Source organism: Copadichromis virginalis, linkage group LG18 (assembly GCF_057382275.1).
Source record: "Copadichromis virginalis isolate Kocher_CV1m ecotype Utaka linkage group LG18, C_Virginalis_male_GT1.1, whole genome shotgun sequence".
NCBI classification, from domain to species: Eukaryota; Metazoa; Chordata; class Actinopteri; order Cichliformes; family Cichlidae; genus Copadichromis; species Copadichromis virginalis.
Window position 1 is genome coordinate 30360705 of NC_140635.1, and position 26417 is coordinate 30387121.

At 40.9% G+C, this 26417-nt stretch overlaps 2 protein-coding genes and 1 long non-coding RNA gene across 3 annotated transcripts in view; 2 read left to right on the forward strand and 1 right to left on the reverse strand.

The window, feature by feature from the left end:
• Positions 1-2889: 2889 nt before the first annotated feature.
• Positions 2890-4441, forward strand: LOC146688281 (prolactin-releasing peptide receptor). The gene is given in 5 exon segments (XM_085440514.1): positions 2890-3293; positions 3719-3849; positions 3852-4020; positions 4022-4050; positions 4053-4441. Coding segments are annotated over 5 exon segments (1104 nt in total). The 3' UTR covers positions 4424-4441.
• Positions 4442-16388: 11947 nt separating this feature from the next.
• Positions 16389-20118, reverse strand: LOC146688282 (uncharacterized). Its single transcript, XR_014916288.1, has 2 exons — positions 17951-20118; positions 16389-17907 (listed from the first exon to the last, which is right to left on the reverse strand). It is a non-coding gene; the product is annotated as an uncharacterized LOC146688282 (long non-coding RNA).
• Positions 20119-20302: 184 nt separating this feature from the next.
• rem2 (RAS (RAD and GEM)-like GTP binding 2) overlaps positions 20303-26417 on the forward strand; it is a 36769-nt gene continuing 30654 nt past the window's right edge. Inside the window, exons 1-3 of the mRNA XM_085438096.1 lie at positions 20303-20767; positions 23412-23748; positions 26318-26391. Of these exons, the coding sequence (XP_085294222.1) occupies positions 20756-20767; positions 23412-23748; positions 26318-26391 (423 nt within the window). The 5' untranslated portion in view covers positions 20303-20755. The remainder of the gene's footprint in view (positions 20768-23411; positions 23749-26317; positions 26392-26417) is intronic.

The window sequence follows — 26417 nt, forward strand, 5'->3', positions numbered from 1 at the left end:
TGCCACTGCTCTATTTGTAGCACTTACCTGGTAAAACACAGGTAAGCGTTTACTGTGAAACCTTTTCAGTATAAGATTTAAGTTTCTGCTTTCTTCTAGAGAATGAAATATGAAGATCAGTTTTACATCTACCCATTTGGTCCTAAGGAGTGGTTCAGTTAATGGGCTAATAATGCCATAAAGACTGAAAGGCATTGTAAACAAATAGCCTATAAAGAAGATCCATTAACACAAAGTGCCTTAAACATGCATTATTTTAATCACTAAGAGGGAACAAAAAATGTATTGGAAAATTATCCGACCGCTAACTTGTAGGACCTTTGTGAACACTTTCCTGATGAACTTACTGATACTGTTCCATCAATCCCTCACCCCTGCTGTCTGCTTTAAAATATACCAAGATAGTGACGTACAAGCCTGAGGACTCGAAGACCACGAACCAGTGAGTGAGGTCACTTGTCCATTTCTCTTCATGCAAATCATCCAGTAGAGAAATCTAAACACATGATGGGAAAAGATTGAGTGAATTACATTTATTGTTTTTAATTTGAAATTGAAGTTTAAGAAAAGGGGGAAAAAAGACAGATTGGTATTAAAACTACCAACAACTATACACACCGGCCTAACTTCACTATACCAAAAGCTATAGTGAAGCAATGTCTTCACAAAAAGGGAAATTCAGACATTTCACAAAGGGAACCTGTTCTTTTATTGATTTGTAGCCTTTGCCACACAATATTAACTAGCTACGGTCATATATAATAATCAGAAGTACAGCCCGTCACTTTTTAAGGTTATTTAATAAAATAGACAGACATTGATTAGTGTGTAATTACATCTTCCAGCAAAGTGATGCATTCTCATAAACTTAATCCATTATAAATACATAGGAGTGGGCATTTGTGGAAGCTGTTGTGTTGACCCGCCATCTTGACTACAGTGGTTGAGATGTAAGTTGCCTAATAGTGTTTTATGTGGCTAGAGACGTTGTACGCCAAAAGCCAAAGAGAAGTTGTATTGTAGGGGCTGATTTCAAATTGTGTCTGCACTTTCAGACTCAAGATGTGAAGGATCATACACATGTTTTATCATCTGAGAAGAGGTCCTCTTCACCAAAAAAGCAAAGATGTGAAAAAAGACAAGGCAACTGGCATCTTGGAAAAAAAGCATCATGCTCTTCCTCCTCACCTCAATCCTCATTTCCTGAACTAAAGATATTTATGCACATAATCTGCATAAATATGCTTATTTATTCCCTATATTGTCAAAATTACTAGGTGTCAGCAGATTAGACATGCGATCCTCCTGTCTCTGGACAGCTGACGAGCCAGCTAAACAACAACAACAGCTGCTTATAAGCTAACATTATGCCGGCCAAGGTTAGGCTTGCGTGTCCTAAAAATCACACTCCCACACGCTAAGTGTCACAGTCCAACAGTGTTAGATCGACTTCAAAATAGGTCTATTTAATTCTGGCTAACAGCAGCTAACCTTGGCTAACAGCAGCTAACATCGGCTAACAGCAGCTATCAACCACTATCACCGGCTAACAGCAGCAAAACAGGAGCACTTCTCAACAGATTAGTCCAGGATATCCTCAACAACTCACCTCACTATTGCTGTCATCAGACAGAAGTGAGTTTCACTGACTTATCGAGTCATATCAGCCTCCTTTCATAAAGTTTTACAGCTTCCTCCAAAGTACATAGATGTGGACACCTGGCTATTGACAATGAGATGAACAGCAGCCGTTGTAGATAGGATTTTAACCTAGTTAAAGCTTAGTTACATGCAAATTGCAATCTACTGATATCTAGCAGTGGAATTTTACTCACTTTAACTTTAATGAAGCTTAAAAAATTGGGTCAAAGTAACTCAACAATTGATATGAGTGACTCAATTTAAATTATGTAATTTAAGTTAATTGACTCACATCCAGACAACTCCTGGCATATTTTGAGGAGCCTTTATTTGGATCCCTCTTTAAAGTGTGGTTTTCTTCAAGATGTTCCAGTGGGATACACTGGAGAGCAGCTGAATCAATCCATGAAGCCATTAGTAATGCTAATGACATTTAGTGGTGCATTCCTGTTGATGCATTTGGTAAAGTATCTGGGCAATGCTGAAGTTTCTGCTTAAACACTTATGTAGAATCAAGTATTCAGAAAACATCCCCTAACATCAGTGCGCATGCAGCCAAGTCCTCTCTTTAAACATCAAGTGAGTGTCTTGTTTACTTGTGGGGATAAGTGGTTTGTTTACATTCGGGGCTCCACTCTGGTTAAATCTTTCTCTTCACCAAAGTCTGCACGTTGTTTTTCCTTCTTAACGACTAGTTTGTGTGTGTTGTCTATCCCTCTGGGAACAATCCTCCTTCGTCTGTCTGCTAGTGCCCGCCGAGGTGAGTTGTCTCGTTTGTGTCACGATGCAGTGGACTTGCTGATGTCACTCTGATTGTTTGTTACTTAAATCTCTTGAGAGACAGATCATCTAGTCTGAATCATCAGGCTTGTCAGTCTGAGGAAGGGCCCGGTGAGCTCCGAATTGCAAGTGATTTGGAAGAAGCAAGTCCTATTAGGAATATGAATAATACATTGGAGGCTATTAATAACTACAATTAGGTCTCAAAGTCATCATGTGTCTCTCTAAATTCCTGATTTGGAATGCTGTGCTCTCACAGTTGTTGGCATTTTTTCATCTTTTTCTTCATATTTGTAATTGTAGACATTTGCTGAGCCTTTTCGACCTCACGTACAATAGCTTTTTGTCCAACCACCCCAGCCTGGCCGTCATGCTCCCCTTTATTTTCCTTTATTTCCTATGCCTGACTATCCTCCATCTGTCTTTATTTCACAGCAGCATCTTTTTGCTGTCAGATTTGTCAGAGCCATGCCTGCTATCGTAAACCTCCTCTTTAATGTGGTTTCCACCAACACCACCATCTCCTTCGGTGTGGTGCTGCCAATGTACAGCCTTGTCTCTCTTCTGATGGGTGTTGGTCATCTTCTGCTCTGGCTGGTGCTGTTGAGGAACCCCCGCAGTCGTTCCAAGCCAAGCTCCATCATGCTCCTCAATCTCAGCCTGGCAGATCTTGGCGCTCTGCTCACCCTGCCCTGTGCGCTCCTGACTGCCAGTTTCTATAACTGGCAGCTTGGCGGTGGGACCTGTGTCCTCCTGGGATTCACAACTTCAGTCACAGTGAGAGTGGAGATCTTCAGCCTGGCAGCATTGTCTGTGCTGAGGTATCGTATCGTTGCACCATGGATGAGACCGCCTGCTAGTCTGACAAAAGTGTGAGTGTGAAGCGGAGGTGGGTTTGTAAAAATCATTTGAGGCAGTGTTTGTACAGTTGTTTGACTGTATAATGTTTACAATGATTCCTTTAACATGTTGTTCACACCTGTAAAATATTACCTTTAAAAAGCTGCATAAATCTTTATTAAAGGTATTTAAATGTATTTCAGTACAATGGAGCAACTGACTGCTAAAGGATATCACATGTATCCCCTCTCGAGTTGGAGGAGACCAAAACAGAGCTTCAAGGAGAGCGACCAGATAAATAACTTCAAATGAATGCTACTTTTTCTCTGAAGACATCTTTTTCTTCTAATTACATATGGGAACTTAGCCGTGTACGTCCTCCACTGGAAGTTAGGCAGGTGTGCTGTATATACAGTAGCAAACAAATATACTTATCCCTTGTTTCCTTGTTCCACAGGTCATGCGCTGTGGTAGCCATTTGGCTGGTCTCGTTGACCATGGCATTACCGAAGGTCACCTACATTGACTTCAGTGGTGGTTGCACGTGGTCCGTTGGCCAAAACAAGTGGCTCTACTTCCTGGTTCCTGCTTTCTGGTTTACTATGTGGCCCCTCTCTTCTGCATCACCGTTAACTGCAGCCTTATCATCTCTCACCTCCATAGCTGCAGGGGCTCGCTGGCCGCCGACAGACGCAACAAGAAAGCTACTGCGCTGCTCATTGGTTCCACTCTGGTTTTTGCAGTTAGCTGGTTGCCATATTGAGTTTGTCAATGTGTTGTCCCCTCATGTTATTTAGCTGCTTTTCCCATTAGCCGACTTGGGGCTAAACTATCTTCAACTTTGCTTCATCTGTCAGCCGCCACACCTGGGCCAACGCAGGAAGCGCAGAGCGTGTCCCTGCTGTGGGAAGTGGCGTCACTGACGGCCATTTTTTTGGTGTGCCTGGTGCCTTGCTGGAACCCGCCACTGTACTTCCTGCTGTTCCGTCCTGCCGTACGTCAGCTCCGTGCCCTTTTGCCATCTTTTCTTCATGTTCAACGAGGAAAACCACCTGCACAACGCTGGCGTATCGCTCCTGCTCCTCCTCCCCCACGTTTGCCAATAGCTCAGCATTCTGCACACTCTCTCACTCATCAAACCCAGACACACAGGGTGACTTAATAAAGTTTACACAGCTGTGCTCACTCACATACCGTCGTGGGGCAATAGTCATATTAGATGTTATATCAACCGCTGTAAATCAAAATTCATGATTCATGCACTTTGTACAGAACATGCGTTTGTTTAGATCCTTTTGTGGTCAGTCTCATTCTGCTTGCTTTTGTAACACCTCTAAAAAGGCTCTTGGCAACAGTGTGTGTGAAGCTCTCAAATAGATGACAGTGTCTCATAAACAGAATGCATTAGGTGCCATAAAAACACAAGGTTTATATTTCTCAGCACAATACCAGTGTCACTCGGCAACTTCCTGTCTTAACAGTGGCAATTTTCCATAAGCACAAAGCTGGAAATCTGAAATGATTTAAAAACAGGTTTTGAAGACATTTCTCTTCATATACCAGAGCTCACATCACAGTTTCCAAATCCAGGTCACTGACCTTAAAACAACCTCTTTAGAGCTCCCACACGGGACCTGAACCTGTGATCTTAACAGCTTTTTTTGAAGGACGTCTGCTGACTGACATTAAACCAACCAAGCAAATGGAAATCAAACTACCAGTGGAACTTTTAAACAAACATCTCTGAACTTAAAGGAAAAAAATCTGATCATTATGTCATATAGCAGGTGTATAGTATGAAAAGAGGTTTGCTATGTTTCAGAAACCTGCCATAGGATGTCATTACATTCCATCTAGTAGATTACATCCAGCAATGTAACCTCACAGCCCCTTTACTTCACATTGTGACTGAGTAAAAGCACAGGAGACACAGTCAGCTATGCCTGCTTCCCCGAAAAGCGCCCTGTACAGCTTAGTAGCAACATTGTCTAAATTCAATGTCATTTGATAACCTTATGAAAAGAAGCCTCCTTGACTTATGGGAAGTATTACTAAAAAGATGACTTGTTTTGTTCTGAACTGTAATGCGTAGAAGTGCTTATTAAATCGGGATTTGACACAATAATTCACATCAGAAGATGACTGCATGGGAAAATGACTTCTTAACAAGTGGAGCCTATCTACATCCACGCTGATTTAATATCACAATGTAAAGGGCATGTCATGTATTTGCGCAGGTATGGGGGCTTTGTTTGACAAATTGGCAGAGGGCGGGTAATTGGATTTTTTTGTTGTTAGCCTATTCATTTCAAGATTTCTAGTAAGCAGCTGAGTTGCAATCACTTGCCCTGAAATATTGCATAATGGGTTTGTTTTTCAGCTGAAGTGAAGATTGCTTAAATTTTTATCACTAATATTTGCTTGATGCAGGGGTTCACTTTGGGTACATGCCTACTTGCTTTCTTGCTGAGAGTTAGATAAGAAGATTCTCTCAAATGTGTCTGCTTGATGTAAAGCACCAGGAAGGTTAGCATACAGAGTAGGTGCTGCAAAGGGTCAACTTTGCTCTGTCTAATACACGTTTAAACTCACACCTCTTTTAATTTAGCATTAAATGTATTATCTATATTGGACATAACAACCTGAGGTCTGGTTTTTTAAGTTCTGTATTTCTGGTGATGGATAGAGACAAGCTAGCAGCTTCCCTGTTTCATATATTTACATATGCTATGCTAAGCTAGCAGATGGCTAACTGAAGCTTTATATTTAGCAAACACATACATTTACTGAAAGTATCAGCATGAAAGCACTTATTTACTGCAAGCATATATTGTTAATCTGTTATTGTTAATCTTTTGGGGCATTTGGGGACACGAGGAATTAGTCGCCTATTTGTACATCCAGCAACCACAAAGCCGCAATCCTTGTGTGGTGTTTCTAACCAGGGTCACTCCTGTCCCACAATCTTTTAAAGGTGTAATATTCCCATTGAAATATTATTAACCACTTCAGCAAATGATCTGAAATGATCAGGCAAACATGAAACTTATTGGAAGAATATGTTTGTTTGTTTTTCTCTCCTAAAATGAATCCTGAATCTTTTAGGTTTGTTTGCCATCTGTTTGTATGTGAGAGGACAGTTTCAAATCTTTGCATTATTGTCCACTTGTTCTGTTTCTGTATCATTAATCAATATAAAAAATTCAGCTCCTGGTCCCAGCCTTTCATGTATTTAATTTTTTAAATATAAATCCAGTGCCACTGGCGACTTGTGTAAAATGTTCTCTCTGTTTTAGGTCTTCTACTCTTCTCGCTAACTAGTTAAACATGTGGTTCCTCAGCAGCTAAATGTTCACATGAGCATAATGAATTCTTAAATAAAATCCAAAGTGATAGTCATTCATTTCCTTGGATGGGTAAAAGTAATACAGTTCCACCCGTTTTGTTATCTAGATCTGTGGCTAGATGCACAGGACCATGACGAATAAATGAATGAAATGAATACAGTGATCCCTAACCTTGTGGGGGCCTTCTCATTGACAGCCACAAATCCTGCCTTAGTTACCTCTTGACCTCCTGACTCAGAGTGCACAGCTGGATATTCAAATGACAGACTGCAGTGTTTCCATTAGCAGGGAGCAGGCGGGGTTTTTTCGTCAATGCTATCTTGGTGGCTAATGAGAGCACTTATCTCTGTCATCTGTCTGTGCTGTGATCCTCTCATGCGGTGCAAGGCACTCACAAGCTCTGATGTCCTGATGAGACTTAATTAAGTCTCTAGATTAGAGAAAGCTTAAAATATAAGTCACGCTCAGCAGGCCCATTGAGAGAATCCTTCCCATTTCCATTCTCTGTATTGACTGAAGTCCCAGCATGTCTAGGGACCTGCTGTATTACTGAAAATGCTGCAAGTTCAGACACTGAGCAGAATGGGCTGCAAAGTGAAGCTGACAAAATATTAATATCCAAGGGATTCAGGAGACAGTTGATACAAAGGAAGGCCCTTTCATCTCACTTCTGCTTGGACATTTAGGCGAAGTATGATTGTGTTCAGGACTGGACACTTACCACTTAATAGCCTTATGTTAGGTCATTCACTCTCACTGAGCACTGTTTAAATCCCACAAAGAGGATGTGTTTAATGAGACTAAAATGATACCCTGTACACACACACACACACACACAACTGTCTGAATGATCTTTTCCGAAAACGTTGTGACACTGTAAAATAAGAATATTTCATAAAAACACGAGAAAAACAATCTAATAAACCCACATTTTATTCACAAAAGAACATAGAAAACATCACAAAAAGACATTCCACTGTTTCATGAAAAATATTAGCTCATTGTGAATCTGGAACAGGGAGAACAAAAGGCTGGAAAAGTAAGTCGCACTTGTTAAGGTTCAAAATATTGGGGATGGAGACAAGAGAAAAAACCACAATAACAACACTGGTCCGGCCGGGTTGAGTCAAACGATGATTTAATGATCACACACGTGGGAGATGGACACTGATGCAGACAGCCTCAAAATCTCAAAATGGTGGAGCATTGCTCAAACTTTTATAGCCTCTGGTGCCTCCACCTTATCATAAAAAGCCTAAACATTCACATGCTTTCTCTCACACAACGCCTAAGCTACGACCTTGGCTCCCTGTTTATCTGCTCCTGCTGAAATGGGGCAGAAAACTCCAGCACACTCTGTTCTCTTCTACTCAGACAAATTAGACAATAACCTTCTGCGAACAGTATTTCTTATAACTCAGCAGTATAATGCATCATAAAACAATATCATTCATTCACAACAAGTCAGCACTTTAATGTAATGCAAATCAGTTTAACTAATGCAATAGTTATCAGCTTCTTCTAATTCAGGAGAATAATGCAAACTAAAACTACATAATAATTCACAATCTTTAATTAGGGGTATAACATGGCATAAAATAATATCATAATTTTACACACTAAAAAGAAAAAGCTGCAGCAACATTTTGGGACTAACTAGATTAACTGGTAACATGACCGGGTATAAAAAGATCATCATGAAAATGCAGAGGTTCACCAGTCTGCAAGTATTGTATGTATTTGTGGTAGAATTTTGGAATAGTGTTTCTTCTAATGACTGAATATCTCATCATCTACAGTACAAAATATCATCAAAAGGTTTTGAGAATCTGGGCACTAGACTGAAAATGAATAGTGGATGTCCCTGTTCTTTAGGCCCTCGGGTGGTACTGCATTAAATACAGGAATGATTCTCTTAAGGAAATCATTGCACAGGCTCAGGAACACTTTCAGACACCAATCTCTGTCAACATATTTCACCATGCATTCATAATGCAGGTCAAAGCTTTGTCATGCAAAAGAGAAACCATATGTGAACGTGATCCAGAAATGCTGTTGCCTTCTCTCGGTCAAAGCTCATTTAAAATGGACTGAGGCCAAGTTAAAAACTGCTCTGGGGTCAGACGACCTGAAATTATTTTGGGAAAACATGGACCCTGCTAAAGAGGTGAAGGACCATAGCACTCATTTCAAAAGCCTGTATCTCTGATGGTATGTAGGTACATCAGTGGCTTGCACATCTGGAATGATGATATACAGATTTTAGAGCCACAAATGTTCCCATTCAGACATTTTTTTTAAAAAAATTTCAGGGAAGACCTTTCACATTTCAGCAAGACAATGCCAAACTGCATACTGCAGGTATTTGTAGTAGGAGAGTCTCTGTGCTAAACTGGTCTGCCTGCAGTCCAGACTTTTTCAGAAACTGAAAACATTTGGCCCATCATAAAATCAAAAATATGAAAACAAATATGACCCAGAACTACTGACAAGCTAGAATCGCGTGTCAGACAAGAATGGGAAAAATGTTCTTGAGTCCAGCAGCTGCTCTCCTCAGCTCCCAGATGTTTACTGACTGCTGTTTAAAGAAGAGGGGATGTCACACAGTGATAAACACGGGCCTTTCCCAATTCTTTTGCTGCTATCAAATTCAAAATGAATATTTTCTCACTTAAAAACAGTTCATGTGTTTTCCATGTTCTATTATGTATAAAATATGGTTTGATGACATTTGCAAATCATTACTTTCTGTTTTTTCAGAGTTATATTTGTAAGTACATGGAATATGTTTAATCTTTCATTACACACAAAAATCATTCTCACTTTAAATTATATTCAAAGTGAGATAATTTGATGATTTGTATGTGCTTACCTGTGCATTGCATCATAATGTTACCTTGAAGTCTGTCTATTTTAAATCCTTGGTTTTTGAAATGACTCACGTAGGACTTTCTCTAAAGCTGAGACATGAATGATGGAGCTTCAGTTTTGCTTGACAAATTTATGTGTGGAGCAGTGCAATAAGCATGCAGTTTTTGTCTTTAAAACTCATAAACTAATCAGCCAAAACATTAAAACCACCTGCCTAAAATTGTTTATGCATGTCTGGCTTGTGGCTCTCAAGTGCTGATCATTCAGGTCATGTGAGGAGTGGGGTGGGACCTCCATACAGCAGGCATTGGGCATCACAGATGCTCAAATAGATTTGGGGCATGGGGAGTTTAGAGGCTGGCTCAGCATCACACCTACGTGTTCTTTATTGTGTTTTGAGCTTACTGAGCCTTTTTTGCGATGTTTACGTGGGTAGAAAGTGCCAGAATAACGACCACATGAACCCAGGACCAAGGTTTCCCTGTAGAACATTGCAGTGGAACAAGATGATCAGTCTTATTTACCTCACGCTGTTGATTAGCACTTTAAAAGTTATGTTAGTTGGAAGTTACAGATGCACATTTCCAGAGGGTACAGAGCAACTTAACCTTTTATTCTGTGTGTCTGGTGAATGTAAGTCTAATTTTCACTGCTTTTAGTTTTGCTTTAGTTCCTCACAGCATAACCAATCAAGATAATCGGCCACCCTCACTGAGCCAAGCCGTGTCCGACCACTTGATAAAAGCAAATCATTTGGTAATGCCTTGAATAATTAAGCGTGACTGATGTAATAGTCACGGTGGCATGGTGGTTAGCACTGTTGCCGCACAGCAAGAAGGTCCTGAGTTCAATTCCACCATCAGGCCGGGGTCTTTCTGTGTGGAGTTTGCATGTTCTACCCGTGTTTGCGTGGGTTCCCTCCGGGTACTCCAGCTTCCTCCCACCGTCCAAAGACATGCAGCTTGTGGGGATAGGTTAATTGGAAAATCCAAATTGCCATTAGGTGTGAATGTGAATGTGAGTGCAAATGGTTGTCTGTCCCTGTGTGTTGGCCCTGCGACAGACTGGCGACCTGTCCAGGGTGTACCCCGCCTCTCGCCCTATGACAGCTGGGATAGGCTCCAGCGCCCCCCGCGACCCTGAAAAGGATAAGCGGAAGCGAATGGATGGATGATGTAATATGATGCAAGAACTTGAAAATACAGTTAACTTTGACATTTTAGTTGTTTAATGCTGCTGGGCTCAGAAGCTAGCCAGACCAGTCTCGAGACCACTTTTAAGTGGTCTTGGTCTTGTCTTGGTCTCGATACCCTCTGGTCTTGGTCTTGTGTTGGTCTTGGTTTAGGCGATCTTGACTACAAGTCTACTAGCCACTGCATTTGTGTTTGTTTGACAACTAGCTTAACACATGTTTAACAGAGTTTTGCTCTGTCCTTTGGTCAATGTGATGTAGTAATTAATTTGCATATTAATTAGCATAGCTCTAAATCCTACAAGGTTTAGAAGATTGCATCTTGCTGAAGCAAGAGCTGAGTTTGAGGTGTTTAAATGATAATAATTAGATCACACAGTTTAGACATATTGATCAGTGCCTTTGCCTCTTTTTATCAGTAGGATTATGACAAAAGTACCAAGCCAAAACTGAAAAGGATGCTCCGATAACCGACGTTTGCAGTGTGTCCTTAAAAAAGTTAAGGAAACTGGACAGGTGGAAGACAAAAGAAGAAGTGGCAGGCCTAAAACACTACAGCAGGTGAATAGTATCTGAATGTCTCAAAGAAACAGGAAAAATCATGGGCTGCCAAATTACACAAAAACTAGTCTACAAATCAGTGGCAGCAGGTCTCATGGAGTGATGAATCTAATTGTGAAATTGTTGGTTTAAGTCAATATGGATGGAGGAGGTCACAAAAGATGTACAACACTGTAAAACAGTGGAAGCGCTGTGATGGTTTAAAGCTGCATTTCAGTCATGCACTTTCCATGCAGTGCCATCTGGAAAGTGTTTTATTTGCATGACAATGATCCCAAACACACTGCCAATGCAGTAAAAACATACATGGATAGAAAAATACACAATGAAACACTATCAGTCATGGATTGGCCTGCTCAGATCCCACATGTCAACATTACTGAAGCAGTGTTGGATCATGGTGACAGAGAACAAAAGGAGCCAACATCCAAAGAAGAGCTTTGAATGTCCTTCAAGAAGCCCAGAGAACTATTTCTGAAGACTAGTTATAGAAATTACAAGAAATCGGCCTGAGAGAGTTCAGGTTGTGTTGAAGAATAAATGTTGTCATACCAAATACTGACTTTCAAGCTCATTAGAAATAACAAAGTCTGTTTTTTTTTTATTTCCATTGCTTGAACGTGTTTCAATAAATCTGAATTGCTCAACTTATTAATTAATGAGCATGGGCACTGCCCATGGACAAGATTTATGGCATTAAGTTATGACATTGTAACTCTTTGAAAGCTTTGAGGGGGAAAAAGATCCAGAGAAAATGACATCTTAACATTACCGCCAAGTTGCCTTTCACTGGCTTTACCTGGCTTGTAAGTTTGATCTCTAATCTTTCTCTGTCTGCACGGAGGAAGAAGCAGAGTACATTTGCAAGGCTTGATTCCTTTTATATTAAAGACGGTAGATATGAGTCAGGTGCACTTTCAGAAGGAACCAAAATGGAATAAAAATCTCTGTATCTGCAATAGTAGAAGTCTGAGCCATAAAAGGATTTTCAGTGCGGACTGCAAGAACGAAGATACCAATTGATGACAGGTTTAAAAGAGTGGTATAAAAATGAAAATGAAAAACCAGGAAAAACTGGGTTTGCATGGATCAGCAGAAGGCATTAAAATGTCTCATGTTTAATAGTAGTGGAGGGAAAATTCTGACATGGATACTAACAGCATACAATTTACCAACCTCTGCCACAAGATCTCCAACAAAAAAAAGCAACAGTAACAAGCATCCCTGTTAGTGCTGTAGTCATTGTTGCTTTATTTAAAAACAGACAAACCAAAAAAACCAGACTAACTGTTTTAGTCTGTGAAATAAAATTCTTATATAACTCCACAGTGAGAGAGCTGTTTCCCCAAACTTAAAGCTTGCCTTGCAGCTCGTTCCAGTCACTGTTAGCAGCAAAGTGCACTGAATTGTAAAATAGTCTGAACTCAGGGACAGACTGTGGCGAGGAGAAACGCAGCATTATGGGAAGCTGATTTTTAGTGTGAATGCTGATTAAGCACTCGCAGTATTGAGATGCTATTTTTATTCTGTATGTCTTTCACAGGTTATCTCCTCCAACACCTCCAAACCATTCTAGACCATTAGATTCCTCTTCTTTTAGATGTGTGTGCTTCTATTTTATTTCATTTCTAACGTTTATGTTTTTTTAAATAAACAACTTTATTCAAAAAAAACTTATAATGTATTTCAGTGGAGAGAATGTGCAAAGAGGATTCAACCTACTCCTCTTTCAACTCTATCTACTTCCACATACGTTGACCTACACACATCATTCAAACTTTAAAACAAAGCCAAGACATTGAACTATTTATCTTTCCACTGTCTTTTATAGTTTTTCTTCAGTTCCAGTTTAGGTTTAATGCTTTTTTCATGTGTTTCAGAGTTTATAATGGGTGTCTATGGGACAGAGTGTTGGCGGTTTCACTGAGAAGACCAACTGCCACAGTGGCAGAAACCAAAAGATTCATTTTTAAAATGTATCTCTCAATTGCTGCTGTGTCCACAGTTTTCGCTCTACAGCCATCATTTTACCCTCAAAACGTTGCCACCGTGGTCCACTTTCCAACTATGTGTCTCTCAAAGCTAAGAGATGTAAACTTTTTGAACTGTGTGGATGCAAGTGAATGGAGTACCTTGTAACCGACACATAGAGATTCATTGTATTTTCAGTGAGGAGTCTCAACACAGAGCGTTCTCATTCCCAATGCGTAACATACAGACGATTTGCCACAGCCCCAGCCTTGTCACAGTAAAGCGAAAGATACCTTTCTGCGTCCCTATGACACGCTCCGTATTGTTAATTGAAGCACTTTTTATTTACTTCGTGGCTTTCTATTGCAGCCTTAACCCTAACATTGTCATGTGCTGTGTGCAGGCAGGAATTGGGGCACACGAGGAAACACAGCCAAGAGAGAGGACGCGACACGTTACTGAGGGAGACGCGGACATAAATACACAGAAGGATAACGAGGGACGTGGGAGAACACGGGGAACACAGCTGACACTGATAATCACAACGAGACAGGGCAGGAGCAAACACAACGTGACGTACACTGACGGGAGACTATCGAAGTAAAACAGGAAGTACACCGAGACGCAGACCGGGGAGAACACGGGAGAGTACAGACATAATGGGCTGGGAAGGCATAAAACACAAGGAGGGGAAACAAGGCATAAGAACTGATACACTGAGGGAGACACAGGGGTAAAGACACGAGGGGAAATCTAATAACGACATCTAAACAGAATAACCTGGGGACCCTTCAAATAAACAGCGGACTTAAAACATAATAATATCTAATGATTACAGGAAAACACAAAACATCGGGTAGAAGTCCCGGGACCATGACAAACATTACCCCTAACCTTAACCATAACCTTACATGTATAGATTCATTCCAACCTGCTCTCATCACTCAGATCTCGTAACATACCAACGATTTGTTACATAGCGTCTGGTCAAAGGAGTTTGCAAAGAAAAGCGTCTGGACTTCTTTAAGTTGCTTGAAGACGTTTCACCTCTCATCCGAGAAGCTTCTTCAGTTCTAAGGTCAAATGGTGGAGAGTCCCAGATATAAACCTAGTGGGAGTATCCCCCCACAGAGGGACAAAAGGACCCCCTGATGATCCTCTAATCGCCTGAGCCAAGGTGTGAAACTGGGTGTGGGTCCCAATCAGCCAGAGTTTCGGGTGTGTTCATTGTGAAACCTGGCCCCACATAGCGTCTGCATACATAGCGTCTGCATGTTACGTGTTGGGATGAGATGTCCTCAACAGCAGGAAAGACTGAACGTTTTTTAACTCCTGTGACCACATTTTTACACCAGGAACATTAAAAACACACTGTTATGTAGAACAATCTTTCAGACCCACATGGTTTAAAAAATATTTTGATAGGAGTTAAGATTTTGGATTTAGGGGTTAGGAACATCCAGGATTGACAGATTTTAAGGAGGTTCTTCAACTGCTGGAACATCAAGCACTGACAGACTTTCAAACAGGAATTCCTCACTGGAAAAAACATTTGACATTCGCAGACTTTCAGAAAGAGGTTCTTCACTTGGAAGAACATTAGACATGGACAAATTTTCAGCAGGTTCTTCACACTCATTGTGGTTCACAGGAGTGAGCGATGAAGTGATGCTATATTAGAGTCTGTCTCTGGACTGGTTGTTTGCTACTCTGTGACTTCAGCTGGGAGCGGTTCCCCGGTGGGTCGAGGATCATACTTTAGGTTCAGTATTATAGTTACGTTATTCTGGTCTGAACCTCAGACGAGAACTGGTCATAAGAATTGAGTCAGCTTTTTCAAGTTCTGCTACAGAAAGCTATAAGACAGCCACACCTTCACCTCTATCTGACAACACACCGTTAATAATTTGTCTTCTCAGTGTTGCCACAATATTTTTGGTTGCTGAATACAAATAAGAGCAGAAAAGTCACTGTTGAAAATTTAATACTAAAGTTCCACATTATGAAAAGTTTTTTTTCTGTCCACCAAAGTAAATATGATTCAATAGATTTTTGTAAAATTCAACTTGCCACCAGAACCGACAAAAATATTCATAATTAACACACTTCCCATTGTGGGAGGACTGCTCACAATCACACACAGCAGATGTTTTGCAAAGATTCAGATTTTCTTTTTAGAGTTTTGAGTTTAGACCTTTAAAATATGTAATTCCACTCTTAAAATGGAATTAAAGTAATTTAATTAAAGTCAAGTGAAGTTAAAGAATGTTAGATTTCAATATTCATTCAGATTTTTGCTGACTCTAAATTTTCTTTGGTCAATACTAAAAATTTTTCTAATGTACATTATAAAGATATTTAACTACTTTCGTGTGAACTTCAGCTTTCAACAGTTCTGCACTTTCAGCTTACAGGTGAATGATTCAGTGTATTGCAGTTAAATTTAACAAGTATTTAACAAATATTCCCAAATATTTAAGCAATTACAGGATTTCAGCTAAAAAAAATAAAAATAATAATTCATGTATCAGCATCCATCCATGCCTTTTCTTCTGCCGGGTCGCGGGGGCAGCAGCCCAAGCAGAGAAGCCCAGACCTCCCTCTCCCCAGCCACCTCCTCCAGCTTATCCGGGGGAACACCAAGGCATTCCCAGGCCAGCTGAGAGATATAATCTCTCCAGCGTGTCCTGGTTCTGCCCCGGTGGGACATGCCCGGAAAACCTCACCCAGGAGGCACCCAGGGGGCATCCTTGTCAGATGCCCGAACCACCTCAACTGGTTCCTTTCAATGTGGAGGAGCAGCGGCTCTATTCTGAGCCCCTCCCGAATGGTTGAACTTCTCACCCTATCTCTAAGAAAGAGGCCAGCCACCCTTCGGAGGAAGCCCATTTCTGCCACTTGTATCCGCGATCTTGTTCTTTCGGTCACTACCCACAGCTCTTGACCATAGGTGAGGGTAGGGGCGTAGATCAACCAGTAAATTGAGAGCTTCGCTTTTACAACATAAAAGCACCATAGCTTAAATAATTGTCTAAAATTGTAGACGGTAACTGATTTTTGTGGATGCTTCTACCTCTGGCTGTGAGTACTTCTACAAACACTCAAACCTGCAGCTTATGTGAAATTATACCAGAAATCAAAAGAGCACTCCAAGCATTGAACAGAGACCTTCAGACAACATAGGAAATGTTGAAACTGAGAATTTTATTACACTTTAAAAAATACACTTTGATTTTGAATTTAATGACCACAAAACTTACTCTAAAAAAGAAGAAAAAAATAAGAACTTGGTGTAATGTATCACAACTATTTTACTATTTATGTATTCAGCTAACTGTTTATATTAATCAGTAACATAACTGGGAATAAAAAAAGACCATCCAAGAGAGTCATTCAGTAAGACAGGGGTTTGCAACATTATGAGTGTACATTTGTTCAACAATCTCAGATATGTGTTATTTTTCTAATAAAAAAAACTGCAAAGAATTTAGTAATTTCATCATCTATGATAAGTAATATTTCTGTATGCAAGGGACAGAGCTAAGAAGCATGCACATTATAGGGACAACAGTACTGGGCAATCTACACATTACACCTGCAGGAGCTGTGGTCATATTATTAGGGCCTTTGGGCACATTGAAAACGGACACACTTCAGTAGTGGACATGGTTTCTTTGACTCTGGCTTCTTCTGAAAAGCACAATCTGAAACACACTTCATTGCTGCATTCACACACACAGTTCAAAACTCTACCATGGAAAGAAAAAAATCGCATGCCTGCAATTCACTCAGAGCCCAAACTCATTTAAGATGGACTGAGGCGAAATCATTCACACTACATCCTGTGGGTAAAGAACACAGGAAGACCGCGACCATCTGCTTTTTTCTTTTAAATCAAGGTGTAGTGTAAATACAGCATTCATGATAGTGTGGGGCTCACGTGGAATGGATAATATTCACATCTTTAAGAATCAATAATGCTGACGTATGTATGTAGTTTTTAGAATCATATGCACTATATGGACAAAAGTACTGTGCCACCTACACATTACACTCACAGGAGCTGCTCAGCCGTGGGAACCCATGCTGTGAAGCTGCTGGCACATCGCTTTTGTGCTGATGTTAAAGGCAGAGGAGGTTTAGAGCAGCAGCCGAGCATTTGGTTTTATGCACTTTATGCCTCAGCACGTAGTGTATTAAAAAGTTACAGACTTACGGAGACCCTGCTGTGTATCTTAATGTGGTCTGCAACATCTTTGCTGAGTCACTGCGCTTCCTAAACATTTCCACTTTATGTAAGAGGGAAGAACTTTGCAATGAAGACATCCTGTTACAGTACCACACTCAAACTCAGTGAGCTCTTTAAAGCAACTCATTCCTTCACAAATGTTTATAAAGTGTGTGATTTTAGACACCTGTGATCATGAGACTGAGACTGTATGTTTTCATCCAGACTACCTCAATTTCAGGGCTGGCTTAATATTTATTAACTGGATTGGTGGATAGGTACACGCTACACATTTAAACATTTTCCAATTGGGATTTATTTCTCTCTCTACTCAAACAAGTAAGTTCTTTAAAGTGCTGTCCGTGATATAATTCTTGTTAATGAAGGCCTCATGCCAAAGCCCGTTGGTCAAGTGACAATATCTGTTCTTTCTGCTAAAAGTGTTGCAGGAGCTGCGACCTCTTTAGACCCTTGTGCTTATCCGTGTGCCTTGGAAGCAGGTGAAGTTTTCCCAGAAACCTTCATTTTATTGTTTATTTCAGCAACAGAATAATGTGACAGGAAATAGTTTTAAGGGCTGCTTTTGTGTCATCTTTCATAAGTTTGCCATACGTCTCAAAAATGGTTGTTTTACCTCACAATAATGTCTTCACCTGGCATGGGAGAGGACTGAGTTGTGTAACAGAAACATCATGTATTGAATTAGTCTTCTACTGGTCTTGTTTGCAGTGTGAATCAATGCAACCAAAGCTGCATGGCTGACCACAAAAGTCTGTACTGCTGTATTAAGAATGTAGGGAGATCTCGCACCGATCGCTGCTGTCTCTGAGACCTTGACTGCAGACTCTTGGCTACGATTATGGCCGACGTGTGTTTGTTTTTGAGTGTAACCCAATGTACTGGACATGAACCGCTAGTGCATATGTGTGTGTGCGTGTGTGTCTGTGACCAGTGAGCTGGTTGAGCTTGTATTGAAGGTACTTTGTAGTAGACACACCCAAGGCTAAAAATTTAAGCTTAATACAACTGGACATATATAGCCACAGCACTATAGATCGGTCACAGCAGCCAGTAAAAGACAAACAATGTTCATACATCCAGTCAGTGTTTCACCAGTAAAAGTGGGAAGAGCAGCTACAGCTGTCGTCACAGCGACCAGTTAGATACTGTCAGACATCAGCCATTTAAAGTGAGTTATGAGCACTAAATGTGCCATTTCTCCTTTCCATAGCCACAGTCTTTTCCTTAAGTGGCACCACAACTGGAATGGCCTCGCACACCATCTGTTCCGAAGGAACTGGTTTATAAAACATATTGTCGAAGGATGCAAAAGTGTTGCTAGGTAATGCAAAAGTAGTGTTCATGTTTTTCACCTCAAGTAGCTCCATAAAATCAAAACAGACCTCAAAGCAGACAGCAGCCCAGCTTTTGTGGAATTGGGCTTGTTACACTCTACTTATGCTGGAATTGAAATCCCCTCCTGAAATGAGCTCTGTTTTTTTTTAATGTATGAAGGCCATCTACTGCTATTTATTTCTCTGTGATGCTGCCGGTGTTGTTCCAAAAAAGTGATTTCAGAAGTTCCTATGTGTTTTTAATGTCTAGTATCTTCACTTGTATTTTCAAATAGATTGCAGTGAACAGGATTTACAAAGAGCTTATATATAAACAAAGAAATGACCTGTTTTAGAAGTCTCTTTGTGACCTTACATTATTGTAACCACATTATACTCATTGTAGTTCCTTAAAATATTTTTTATAGAAATCTTATGTTATATTTGTTATAACTTTTCATGCCCAGGTTTCGCTTGAAAATTACTTTTTTTTAAAGCTGATTGGAATTTCTACCTTGTGATAATATTCCTTTGGGTATAAAATTACTTGATATCATTAATGAGAGATATGTTTGGAATATTTTTGCCAGATCATAGGCCAACAAGTCATTTATACAGCTTAATTACCACAACTAGTTTTCGGCAAATACTGGAAATCATTTTTTGGCACTTGTTGTGTGAAAAAGAAAAAGAATAGAAAAAAAGATTGTCTGTATTTAAACGGTTTTAAATTACGTGTTGACCTATAATCTGTGAAACACATATCAAACATATCTCCCGTGAATGATATCAAGCTGTTTTAGGCCAAAAAGAGAGCAAAGCGACTTTTATATACCCATTATTTATGAACACAAAACTCTGATTGATTAAAAATGTTTTTTTCAAGAGAGGTGGGGCCAGCAGTAAAATTGCAACAAATATAACATAATAGTTACATAAAGATATTTTAAGTGGTCAAAAAGAGCTGGATTGATTATAATGTAGCAGCAGGTACGTAAAGATACTTGCAAAACAGGTCATTTGCTTGTTTTATATATCCTTTTATAACTCCTCCTTAAATCTCGATGATCCCAGACTATTTATCAATATTGGCAAAAATATAGCAAAAATATTATACATTAAAAAAAATTGAAACACCGGAAATCACTTTTTGGCAACACCCTCATTTCTCTGTACAAGCGTTCAGCGGCAGCGCCTTTTTTCCCCATCCACGAGATGTCTCTCTGCCCCCCCCTGGCGGCCGCTCCGCCTCACAGACAGAAACTGCTAACAGTTGTCAAAACTGAATGATATTTTTTCTACGGGAGCAGCTCAAACCCTGGTGTCTGACACACACACAGTTATTGAAAAGAACTTAACAAGCTTTTTGAAAGCATTAGAGGGGCACACCACCCCGTACTCATCACTCCCTTCACCTCCAACCCAAGATCACTCTGCAGTCACTCAAGGGCGCACTCCCACTCCCACACACACACACACACACACACACACACACACACACACACACACACACACACACACACACACAGACTGAGAGAGAGAGAGATACATGCAGGTGTTAACTGGAGGTGGAGAGAGGAGCGTACAAACTGCTGTCCGCTGGAACTCTTCTCAGAGGACATGAGGGGATGCGTTTCGGTGCCGGTGGCTGTCCGTCCTCATCTCCTTCACATAGAAAGTCGCCTCCTATGCCGAGCGGAGACGCAGGTATAGAGTCTTCTTCCACCTGGCAGCCTGCTTCTTCCCATCCCGGCGCTCCACGCGCCGCACCTCTCATTTCTAGCGAGCGGAAGGAGGAAGGCAGGGAGGAGGTGGAGGTGGAGGGGGGAGGTTTTACTCGGCGGAGAAGGGGAATATAACATCACGTTAAATGAGTCGCGCGTGCCTTTTGGGTGCCGTGCGTTAAAGCCGTGGTTAATGTGATGCCGGGTCTGCAAGCAGCACAGATGACTTGAGCCTCGTTCTGCAAAGAGAAGACTCACCGATAACCATGGCTGACCAGGTAAGGGGACGCAGATGTTCCACTACAGCCTCGTGGGCTCTGCACAATAGCCAGCCACACACTCCAGGTACGCTGCTACAACACCGCCTACGTTTTTTTTCTGCAGCACACTTTGGTTTCTCACAGCTACACTTTCTATGTGCAGGAATCCCTTTTTTTTTCACTTTTATTAGATAATTGTTTTATTATTATTATTATTTAGGCTCTTAATTTCTTTCACTATCACGCGAACTTTGACTGCTCATTGGTGACTTAAAGACTGAATATTAATGAACCAGATTTTCTCACCCGGTCTAAACCCCACTTGCTGTTAGGCGTTTCGGCGTTTGCTGTGACAGGATATCTGTGTGTTCTGTAAACCGTCGGCAAGTGTTACACTTCTTAAACGCCTTCGATCCGTTCATATAGTGGAGCACTTAATCCCACAGGTTACTCCATAGATGCTGAGCACAATTATGGATCAGCTGTACAGTAAACACGGCTCGTAAGACTCGAAAGTAAAAAAGACTAACTGGGCTGGAAAGAAACAGCAGTGTCTGTGTGATTGGGCTGCGAGGAAGAGAGAATAAAAACATAGCCTGTAGTATTAATTTTGTATTATGCACTGCTGTTTGCCCCAGTTTCTAGACAGCCTGGCGAGAGAGAGATTAACCCCTGACACGCTGGCGCGATCCGTGGTCACGGTCTCTGCGTAGGAAAGCTCCTCTGAGCGCTGCAGACAATAAAGGCGTGCTTAATTGATTAGATCCTTTGGCTGCTACCTGAGCGACAGGCTTGATGTGTCTGCGTGTGCATGAGAGAGCTACATACTCAAGTGTCACAATCAGCCACACCTTAACTGCATTTTGTTGTAAAAACACTATACAATATTAACAACACTGCAATTACGCTATAGTGCACTTCAAAGGACTGCACTGTTACACTCTGTGCTCTATTTTACACCAGGAAAAGCGTCATGTTAGCAGTCAGAGGATCCTATCTTGAGGCTGGCTGTCCAAACTGTTACATTTCATCCAAGACAGAGGTCTGAATCAGTGTCAGGTCTACAGCCTCCTTACTAGCAAAAACATAATTTTACATTATACCAGTCATACCACACAGTGGTTAAGTCAACGAGCTGTGCAACAGCTTTCTTTCATTTTCTTGTCAGCATTGCTTTGTGACAACAGCAGACAGACTGAATACACATTTTTGAAATTACACTTTCTTTCTTAAAATATCTCAGTTTCATCAGTAGTAGGTGGACTTCTTAAAAAAAGACATCTCCATGCAACACTATACAAAAACACTACAAATGGTATGTACAGAGTAACTAACAATGCAGTACTGTCACAATAGTCCTGTGAATGTCACAATAGTGATGGTATCACATTCACAGGACAACAGTTCTCTGATACATCGTGATATCTGTGGAACCAAATAGAAACTGGGTTTCTTCCATTAACTTTCATTATTCATTTAAAAAACCATTAAATATTAAGTTTGGTGTGTGTGCTGTATGCTATAGTGTACTATTGTATACTAAACTACACTACAGTATAGAGTATTACTATTACTTCTCTTACTATAGTATTCTATGCTATATGCTACAATATACCTAACCTTTCTGCTATACCTTTTTAGTTTGCTACATTATAGCAACCTACCCAAATCTAATTCAACACGCAAGTTTATGTCTTGTAGCTCGTGTCCTGTGACGTGCTCAGCTCAGTAACACAACAGTAGCTGTAAACTGCATTGTAATGTATTTGAGTGTGCTCCTATTATTGTGTCAGTCCCCTTTAATTAAGTGCCAGTACTGTACTTGGCTGTGCCACAGACAGACACAGAGCCACCAATGCTTGGTGCTGCTGTGGAGCTAGATTAATTGCTGTATTAATATTAATGCAGGTCTTCTGTGGTTGACCTGCTGTGGCTGCAAAACACACACTCCCACACACACATGCACTATTGTGCTCGTGCAGAAACACTCACAGCTTTCTCAGCAAAGCCATTGTTCTATACAAAACCACTGGAAGCCTCCAATTATAGATTTCCATTTTTAAAAGACTAAGAATAAAGATGCAGACTTTATGTTTTTGACCTGTTTGCATGTGAATTCCCGCTGTGCACACACTCACCATGCAGCATATAGCCACCTGAGTGCACTTATTACGCACAGCTGCAGTCTCTTTTTGTCTATCCTTGCCAAATGTTTCCGTGTTACATGCACGCTTCTTGTTGTTCTCTGGTCTCCACCTCATTCTCTGCATCCTTATCAACCTGCTGTCACTTTTCTGTCAGCAGCTCCTACTGCCCTCATATCACCACTCCCCACCTCAACATCACCCTCCTCCTCTCTTAATTTTCCCTTTGACATGCTCTGTGTCTTCATCAGCATCTTTCTCTCACACTGCCATTCATCTGTCTCACCTCTGCTGTTATCACCTCCTTCTCCTTTTATTTTTTACACACATACGCACACAGTGGAAGTACCCTCCCCCTCCCACATTCTCCTGCGATAACATGGACAAGAATAGGCAGCGTTACAGGTAGATCAGCTGTCTGCTTTGAACTTTAAAAATCTGGGAATGCACTCGTGCCCGCAACACCTCCCGCAATGCCCAGTGACAGTCTTTCTTATTTTGTCTCTATTTCACTCTAGTACAGTATGTTTCTAACGACGGCACCCCCGCTTCGACGAGGGAGCACACCCCTGCCTGTCAAGCACCAGCTGCGAAGGGAAGAGGCCGTATCCGAGGACTGTGATTGGATCCCAGGCTTGGAGGAGCCTACCACGTTGCCTATCAGTGACACAGCGGTGCCTCGGGATGAGTCCTTCAGCCAATCGGCTGCTGCCCAGTCATCTTACCACAGCCATGGCGGGGCACTGAGGATAGTGCTACTGGGACAGAATGGCGTGGGCAAGTCGTCGCTGGCCTTATCTCTGGCCGGGCAGTCAGACAGATCCCTCTCTATAGACTCTGAGACACAAGCATGTGGTAATGACCTGGACAGAGATTGATGGAATGTCTTCATACATGCATGTTCACCTATATTCATAGTTTGTTTCCACTTAGTTTTTAACTAGGTTTAACCAAGGTTTAACTTTAGAAAACAGTAAAGCACGCTCATCCAACCACAAAATTCACCCAACCACTCTTTGAGCACTTTTGTTTTGCCATATCATGACTACCTAAATCATGTAGTGTCCAAATGTCTAAAAAAGACTGGTGTACATCAGTAGCGCTTATGCATGAAGGCTATACCTTTTTAGTTTACATTAAGTATAAAACCAAAGAGTAAAACTATGTTTAGGTTTACAATTCTGATCCTGAATTTCTCACCTCCAAGAGAGGTTTACAGGTTTCCCTTTTTTCCTGTTCTTTTTGCTCAGCTCAGCAAATGCTTTTATATTTAGCATGCAGACATTGTGCAGATTGGTAGGTGGGACCAAGGGATTCTGCACTAATCCGTACCAGCTGTTTCCACCTATTTTGTTTTTCAGTCTAAGCTAGGATAACCAGCTACTAGCTGTAGCTTTAAATATAATAAAGAGACATGTAAAAGGTCTCAGTGACCTCAGCCAGGCAAATGGGATATTCTGGTTTATTGGTCTTCGTGTCATTGGGTATATTTCTACTTAAGGTATACACGTCTACCATTAAAGCTCATTAAAACTGTCCTGACCCTCTTTCCCCCTCTATCAGTCAGCAGGTCTGTCTGTGGCAAAGATCAGTTTAACACCGGGGATAATCAGCTCTTGTCTCGGCCAATCGATAAGTCACTGTCATTAAGAGACGAACGCTCTCCATCATGCATAAAGCTGACGTATCCTTGACATCATCATGTGGTATTCATTGCTGCCAACATTGTACATTTGGATTTATGCATCATACAGGGAGAGAAACAAAAACCCCTCTCAGACAAGGAGCCTTTACATGTTTCCCCAATGCCACTCTTATCATGCCCGGGAATTTAAGTGGTGCACTAAACCGTTCAATTATTCACACATTAAAATTGCAAAGTGTGGAAAGAAAAAAAAAAGACACAACACCTGTTTAATTAGCACTTTTTTAGTAGTTTTGAACAGATGCTCAGAACCATAGCATCTGTGAGTGGAGTAACACCTTACCAGCCAATACGCAAAGTAATTACTTTCCAAAGACAGCATTGATTTACACTGGGAGATTTGTTGTCCCTAAGAGCAGAAATCTCATTGATCCCGGTGAGTTTTCCACAGTTATTGTGTATTTTAATGAAGAAGTGTTTGTGCTAATGGTGTAATGATAGGAAGCTTCAGTTTGTTACGCCTAAATGAATTTACGATATTTAATGGGCACGTACAGTAGCTCCATCTGGCTGCTTTTGTGTATCAAAAAGAATCATCGGATTTTCAAAGTGCTTTGATTTTGCAGCTGTTGCCGGTAACAATTAAAACACGTACAATTAGAAAGAGGGGATCCGTGAGTTTCATGTGGTTGCTGGAAGGTAGCGTACCAACGGCAGTCGCCGCAGTGATTCCAGACGTGCCTGTATTTTAAATGTATCATAAGATTCAATGTCCATTACTCAAAAAAATTGCCTTTTGAGATCAGATGATGGAAAATTAAGCATGCGATTCAAAATAGTGACACATGATGTGTTATTTCTCTATATCAGGGGTGTCGAACTCCAGGCCTCAAGGGCCGGTGTCCTGCTAGTTTTAGATATCACCCTGGGTCAACACACCTGAATCAAATGATTAGTTCATTACCAGGCATCTGGAGAACTTCAAGACATGTTGAGGAGGTAATTTAGCCTTTAAATCAGCTGTTTTGGATCAAGGACACATCTAAAACCTGCAGGACACCGGCCCTCAAGGCCTGGAGTTCGACACTTGTGCTCTATATGGACTCAATCTTCACTGTCTCATATACGCTGCTGCTGTGAATATTCAAAAATGTCTATTAATCTGCATCTGAAAACATTTCATTCCCAAAATAATAAATCTCGTTTCAAGTAGCATTTGGTAAAAATTGACCTTGACTTATAGGAAATGGGGAAAATCTACCTTTTTGACGAGCTGTTTGAAAAGATTTCCTTCTTCGGTAAGAGTAAAGAGGCTTGGACCGAGAGTCGCCGATAAGGCAGAGCAGTTAGACTGGGCTTTAACATATAGGCTTAAAACATTTGTTTCATGGGATTCCTTGACAGTTAAGAAAATGCGGAATATCACCATCATCATTTAAACTGGAGCAAAATAGCATTAAAACATCTGCATTATACCGCCTTCATAAACACATCATTTAGCTCCAAAGCCCGGTCTTTAAATGCTTTGCTGTAATCTTCACAGATAATGATGTAAGAACTCTCGAGTAGGTCAAGGACAGTTTTTAAGACTTAAACTGGTTCATCAGTGTCTTGAGGCAGAATATGCAGACAATCTACTTAAGTGGTGAATATTGTGATTCATTCTTTTTATCGCCACTGTTATGATTTTCTTTTACAACCTGTCAGACCCCCCCTATTTATTCTTAACATGAGCTGCATTGTCCTTTCTTATGTGTGACGAGGGCGTTTTGTTTGCAGGTGAGGGCTACGAGTATACGGTGACAGTGGACGACGAGGACAGCAAAGTCATCATTTTTGACAACTGGAAACAGGTGAGTGACTGATAGCTTCGTCCTCT